The sequence below is a fragment of the Sinocyclocheilus grahami genome, unplaced genomic scaffold, assembly GCF_001515645.1.
Source record: "Sinocyclocheilus grahami isolate Dianchi unplaced genomic scaffold, SAMN03320097.WGS_v1.1 scaffold293.1, whole genome shotgun sequence".
In the NCBI taxonomy this organism is placed as follows: Eukaryota; Metazoa; Chordata; class Actinopteri; order Cypriniformes; family Cyprinidae; genus Sinocyclocheilus; species Sinocyclocheilus grahami.
In genome coordinates this window covers 403379-410222 of record NW_015505472.1, presented here as the reverse complement: position 1 = coordinate 410222, position 6844 = coordinate 403379, and the positions used below count along the sequence as shown (strand labels likewise).

Genomic DNA, 6844 nt, shown 5'->3' with positions numbered 1-6844 from the left:
AAAAAAAACCTTAACCCTTTTTTCTTTCATTTTTAAAAATAACTGTTGATGCTCCTGTGAGTTTATCATCTAGGAATGATTGTATGGTAGTACTGATTTTGCAGTCAAATATTTGGGAAAAGGGAATGACAATAAATCTACAATAAATAAATCAAAATGCAGAGGATTTTTTAGTTTTTGCTTTTTTTTGCTTTAAATTAAGTTTCATTTAAGTGTAGTTGCCAACAAAAGTCATTGTAGTACAATATATTAAACTGTGAAAAAAGAAAGCTGACAAGTCTTCACAATCTTAAGATTAATACAGAAGATCATAATTTAACATTAAAAGAAAATATATTCTATTGTTTCATTATCAAGATAAATACAAACAAAATTAACAAAAAAATGCATATGATCACCAATAAATATGTTTTGATAAGTTAAATAAGCAGTGACAAGCAAACCCTTCTGTTCTGAAAGGTTCTCAAACAATAACAATAATATAACCATAATAATAATAATAAACAATGACCATAATAAAAATCAAAACCAAGAGGTGGAAAGATGAAGAATTACAAAGTGCTCCTCTGAGCAGAATCGATGAAAAAAAAAAAAGTGTGCTTGCATGAAGAACTAAAGTGAAGCTGCAGGAGGTTGAACTGCAACTTGGGAATGATGGGATTCTCCGTCTGTTTGCTGATTGGCCCGAGAGAAGGTGGCGTTTTGAGGTGGGACAGAAGAAAGAGTTTGTCTTAAAGGTTTAATAACAAGATTCCCTTCCCAACCAACTTTAAGTAACCAGAAACTAGTGGGAAAAAGGGGCACTAACAAAAAAAAAAAGTTTAAGGAATGGTTCATTTTTGAGTGGAGACATCCCGTCTCAGGGGTTTGTGCTGGCTGTACGTGAGACATAGAGCACACAGCACCTGACTGAACATTTGAATGTGCCTGACATATTCCAAAGCTCCATTTTCATTCAACCCTTATGAGAAAAGTCCTTCCTGCAGACTGGTGTAATCTGCCATTTCAAGGGAGGGAGAGCACACACTCAAAACAAGAGCTACATAATCAGGCCACAAGGAACAAAAAAAAATATTAAAGATAAAAGTATTTTTCCATTCACCGCAACACTTAAACCCCAGGCACTTGTCTTTTTTCCCCCCTCTTTTTGCTTTAAGATGGTCTACAAAGACAGTTGTGAAAGGTCTAAGCATGACACTTGTGAGCTTTAGTTAGTTATGAAAGAGTGTCCTTGAGAAGAGTGGTAATTTGTGAGGGGGCTGGGCACAGATCTCTCCCATAACCGTGCCACCAGCTCCACTACACTTGACTGCAGCTGTGGCACCTGGCACAACGGTCTCATACCTCTCACGATTAGCATTTCGCTAATCCACTTCCTACTCTGTGTGTTTGGCACAGTCACACCAAGAACATAGCAGGGGCTCTGCAAGACGAGGCCCGGAAAACAGAAGAGCCTTGAGGCCAGGAGAGTTTTAGCTTGTTCTGGTTAAAAAGAGTATTCAAAAAGAGAGAGATCCCTTAATTCACTGCATCGGTTTCAGAGCGGAGGTGATACAAGGAGGGAAGTCTACGACTTCTAGGGTGCCAAAGAAATGGCGAGAGGTAGAGGGAGTGCTAGCATCTCATCCTCTCTGCCCAAGACTGCTGCATGCAGTGGAAAGGGGGATGGGGTCTGGCTCAGTGTGCTTTAGTCATCGGAGATGGAAAGCCTGCTGAAGATGGGCAGTCGGCGGGTGGTGTCAAGGACGGGAGACTCGGAGCCGCTCAGACTTCCGCTTGAGCTGCTCTGGTAGCCCTCTTGGTCAGAAAGTGAGTCTGGCTGACTGGATGGAGACTCGTAGAGTTGGGGAGACTCTGACATGGCCCTGAAGTAGTAAGGGGTTGTCGGGGAAGATGGTGCCTGGGTACAAGTGTCAGAGCAGGATAAAGGTGCGTTGCCCAGGCTGGAACTGAAGAGGTTGGCCAGCTCCTGGCTGGAATACGTAAAGGGGTTGCTGCTAGGCCACTCGGGCAGATCGTCTGGGGAAAATATAGGTGGAGGGGTGACGGAGGTGGGGCTGTCCCTCAAGCCTCCAGAGCTGGGGAACCCTGCAAAGCTGTAGCTGTGTTGCAGCCGTGGCCTCTCCATCTTATTGGAGGCCGAAAGGGGGGACGGGGTTGGTGGAGGTCCACGGCGCTCTTCCGCATTGTGGATGAAGTGGCAGCGTGGGCCGTAGGGGCAGAAGCCTATGGTGTGGAATGTGCGGCACAGCTCTGTCTTGTACTTAGGATGGCGGCTTAGGCTGCGCAACTCATGAATTCCATGGGCAAACTGGCACTTGTCACCGTACTTGCAGGCGCCATTCTCCTCGAATGGCCTGCATAACTCTGTCTTGTAGCGGCTTGAGTTGACCTGGCTGTTGGGGCCTCCAGGGCCCAAACACTTCTGTAGCAGGCGATCCCCCGTTTCCGAGAAAGAGCGGTCTCGAAGTCGGTTCTCTTTGTTGCTGCTGCTGGTGGTTCCCATCCCTGAGCCGAGCAGGGATGGATCTGCCTTAATGTTCAAGAACTGGTTTTGGTTGAGTTTGGTGCTAGCCAAAGTGACAGAGTGCCGGCACTGATAAACCCCAATAGTTGAGGGTGTCCCCACAGCCTTCCTGTCCAGCAGGCACCCAGTGGGGTTGGAGATGGACAGACTTGCCCCCGTGCAAGGGACAGAGACAGGGTGTGGAGTACTGAGGATGTTATTATTGTAGTTCAGCATTTTGTTCTACAAAAGAAAAGACAAAAAAAGAACAATGACGACATAGAATTCAGTTGTTGAAAGCCACAAAGTGGTTGGTATGTCTTAACTGTTTTGCACTGGCTTCATGTTAAACCAATGAGTAAATACAGGCCTAAACAACTGTCAGTTTGGCTTGATGCCCACTAATGGAACGCTTGACTGCTTTAGAAAAGCAAAGACTGCTGCGCGTGTCTGATCTGAGTAATAACCTAACTCCTACTGTATCAAGACGTGAGACTAGGTCCGCCTGCAAACTTGTGGACATTGATGACCACGTCTGACAACATTAACAAGTTCAGAAGCAGCATTATCAAACTAGATCATGCTGCTTAAACTTTTTCATGAGGAAATATATCTCTGTACTACACAGAATAAAGTAATATAACTAAAAACAGACATAATTGATTCTTAAACAGCTGGAAGAAGATAAACACTCTAATCTAAATGTTAATCCACACAGCACAGAAAAACACATTAACGCCACTGACAAATGATGTCTGACAACAGTTATGGGTTATGACTCATATATCTAAGATCCAGCTTGACTTACTGGTTTTCTAAGTCACTCCTCTCAGTCAGTTTAATTCAATGAAATCACGGGAGAGCCCTGACAGATTCATACACCATTCAAGTTTACACCCAGACAGAGCAATAAAATATATATTTATTTCATTGAGCAGGTTGTGAAACCGGTTGCTCCAATCTTCAGTTCATAAAGTTCAAAAGGAAGCAACGTGACACATACATAGGTAGTTGATATGAAATACTTGTATGCATGTAGTCTCTTAATTAAAATGAAGTTAGCTTATTGAAAATGTGTACTTTAATTCGTTTAATCACACTACATTATTTTGAATGAAGGATTGGAGAGTGATTAAGATTGTGATTAAATTCAAATTAATTGCAAGCAGCCAGAGGATCCAAGATATACACTTTCACTTAAATATTCATATAACTTAAAATCTTGATTAAAAATGTCCATGAACACATTGTGAAATCACAGTCATGGATTCTCCAGAACAAGCCAAGAAGGGAACTTTACTGGCTGCAAGTACTACTTTATTGCTACATTAGAACTTTAAAGATGACTCGAGAGGTGTAAAAGCAGTTGTAATTTTGTTATTATTGTTTGGTGTTACTTAATACAGCAAAACAATCGCCCATTCAAACTTAGAAGGAAAGTGTAATCGTCCACATTCCACAGCACAAACAGATCAGGCTAAAACTTTTTTCCTTACCTTGTTGTAGATCACTTCGCTAAAGTCGAAGAAAGGTGACACCACGGCTGTGGTCATCTTCCGATCGAGGATAAATCAAACACAGCGAGAAGAATCAGATACTTTAAATTGTAACAAGCTAGGTTCTCGTTGTGTAAACTCGTGCTGCCCTATAAGAAACCCCCTCGGTCTGCATTTCCTTTTAACCCAAATGCAGGAGGGGCCACGAGACGTCGCTTCATATGGGCGTTTCTCTCTTGCTCGTTTTTTCAAGTTTTGAAGTTTTTACTTCTCTCTCGCTCAGAAGTGCAATGCAGTTTTAAAAGTTTACTAGAGCTCTCCTGCAGGCTCATAAGCAAATCAGCGACCTTGTGTTCAGCTGTTTGTTTCGGAGACCGAAACCATATTGTTAGACGTGTTTATTTATATTTTGTAACTGTAATAAAAACGCTCTGTAACTCAGTGTTTCTTTCTTTCTTTCTTTTTTTACTTGTTATAGCCTAATATGCAGATATTTGCTGTGAATTATTTCAGATATCAACAACTTATCACTTAAATAAAATGTAAAACGAATGTTGTACTTCACTGTGCGAATTGAATTGTTCATTAATTTGAAGTAATTCCCTTTACCAACACCCTTATTTCATTGTAAGTATTTTAATTTTTGTTGTTTCATCTGAAGTACATTGGATAGTGTTGGAAGGTGTTTATTTTTCTCTAAATTTTACAGATCCTCACAGCTTATTTTGTTACATCAGGAGGGTGCTGGTATGTTAGTTCTACACAAAGACTATTTTTTTTACTTAAAAATGTATAAATCTATAGTCTTTATATTAAATGAAATAGTGATAAAGAGCTTCTACAACTTCAAATGCACACTACTCAGGACCCAACAATCCATGACAGGGCAAGAACTGCTCTCTCTCGTCTACACTGAGTCATTCTGTATTTGTGCTACAGCTGAGGAAGAACAGCACCACTTAGCACAAAGGTTTTTCAGAAATGTTGGAGGAGGGGGCAGATTTACTGGGGATATTTGCTACAATGCTACATTGCCCTGGGCTGTGTGGGGCGGAGGCGAGCAGGGAGGAGAGGACGGGGTCATAACATCCCCCTCCTCTCCACCTCCTCCCAGCCAGAGGTGGAAGTTTTTATAAAGGCCTTTTTTCCCTCCACACTTTAATAGTGTTTTTAACATGAGGACTGTAGGTGAGATGTGAGGAACTTGCATATTTATACTCTATGCTGAGATTATTAATTCAGTTTAAGAATTATGAGTATGATAAAAACATGCAAGGATGAGTTTAACAAGTTCTGTGGTACAGAGCAATCTACCCCCAGGGTGTAAGAGAGACAAAACTGAAAGTTGACAGAGCAGTAGAGATTACATTTCAAAGTGTTTCCAACACTCAATACTTTGAAGATATGGATTATATCCGAAGAATCACGATAAGATAAATTATTTTCACTTATACAAAGCCAAGAGTACATTTCATCTCAAGTTATTATGTTATAATTGATTATTCAAACTTATCATTTGTTTGTCACAGATCATGCAAATTAATTGTAATGGCTGTGTGCGTTCAGAGTGTTTGCGCAGGGTGGCCTGTAGAGGGGGCACTTCATTTCAATCCGTGTTTCAGGCTCCTCTACATTTCTTTCCTTGGCTCTCCTTTTGTTTGTTGAACAGTGAGAGGGAGCAGGAGAGAGTCTGAGATGGTAGTAAGAGGTAAGGAATGAATGATCTCTTACAGGATTACTTTGCAATCTAATCTCTAAGTATGTAGGGGAACTTGTGAGATTCCAAGAGCCAGTTATGTCCTGTGGAAACCGCCCTACTGCTACAACTGAGCTGATATCTGGACAGTCAGTTATAGTTTTTTATTTTGCTGACAGACTTATTATCCCTCAGATGAATATATTTTTCTTTCATTCAAGATCTGTTTAGTTGCCTTTTACTGTAGCTCAAAATGTAAGATTCTGGTGTCCCTCTTTCTTTTTTTGTACTCAAGGCGAGTGTTTTAAAGGCTAAGCACAATTGAAATGAGGAAAAAAATAATTGTCCGTAAAAGCTTGGCCACAGAATCGTAAGTGGTGCACCACTAGATCTCTCTAGTCATGTTGTTCCCATGCAACTCCTCTACAAAGTAGCTGTTGCTTCCTCTCCTTTTTATACAGGGCTCCAGCTGTGCAATGAGTTTCTTCAAGGGTCAAGACTGACGATTAGGGATGAAAGTGACGCTGAAAAGATGCCTGCTTTTTAACTCGAAAATATAAACAAGTGAAGTTTATGGCTTTCTCTTTGACCCCTACAATATGGGAATAGCAATAGTCCTCTGGCTTAAAGATCATGACATTAGCTTTTAGCTGTTATACTAATGTTTACGATTTGTTTACCCCTCCTTTCCTCTCTTTTTGTAGAGTTGGAGCAAAGAAGTGAGGAAGCTGGAAACAGGATACTGACACAAAGATAAATGTACCGTAGTTGGGAAGAGGAACTGTTGGGGAAGACAGGGTTTGAAAATTGGAAATAGTGAAGTGATGAAAATATGATTATTGAAATAGAATTTCCAATCTTGAGTTCAGCATGTGAAATGTCAGGGGTCCTTTTCCTCTCTGACCAGGTTTCCTGTCCTGTTGATCACGAGGAAGGATGGACTCCCCAATCTGAGTCGAGCAGGGTCAGTAGGAAAAGCATCATCACTGTAAAAATCATAATTTAACTGTGCCCGGAAGTAACATTATTGATTATTGAAGATTATTTTTTAGACTCAGTGATGGGAATAAATTCTCAAATGTACTCTTTTACAATAAAGGCAGAAAATAGTAAAGCACTTTTTTCTTTCAGATGCACGATAGACAG

At 40.9% G+C, this 6844-nt stretch overlaps 1 protein-coding gene and 1 long non-coding RNA gene across 3 annotated transcripts; one reads left to right on the top strand and one right to left on the bottom strand.

The window, feature by feature from the left end:
* Positions 1-181: 181 nt before the first annotated feature.
* Positions 182-4152, bottom strand: LOC107600858 (zinc finger protein 36, C3H1 type-like 1). 2 transcript variants are annotated; one of them, XM_016292825.1, is made up of 2 exons: positions 4003-4152; positions 182-2749 (listed from the first exon to the last, which is right to left on the bottom strand). In XM_016292825.1, exons 1-2 carry the CDS (start codon positions 4057-4059, stop codon positions 1688-1690), a joined length of 1119 nt encoding a protein of 372 aa, XP_016148311.1. In that variant the 5' UTR covers positions 4060-4152; the 3' UTR covers positions 182-1687. The 2 variants fall into 2 exon arrangements, with proteins under 2 accessions (XP_016148311.1, XP_016148312.1); XM_016292826.1 differs by having other exon boundaries at positions 182-2750; positions 4007-4152.
* Positions 4153-5623: 1471 nt separating this feature from the next.
* LOC107600852 (uncharacterized) lies at positions 5624-6485 on the top strand. Its single transcript, XR_001610847.1, has 3 exons — positions 5624-5710; positions 6160-6262; positions 6403-6485. It is a non-coding gene; the product is annotated as an uncharacterized lncRNA (long non-coding RNA).
* The last annotated feature ends 359 nt before the right edge of the window (positions 6486-6844 follow it).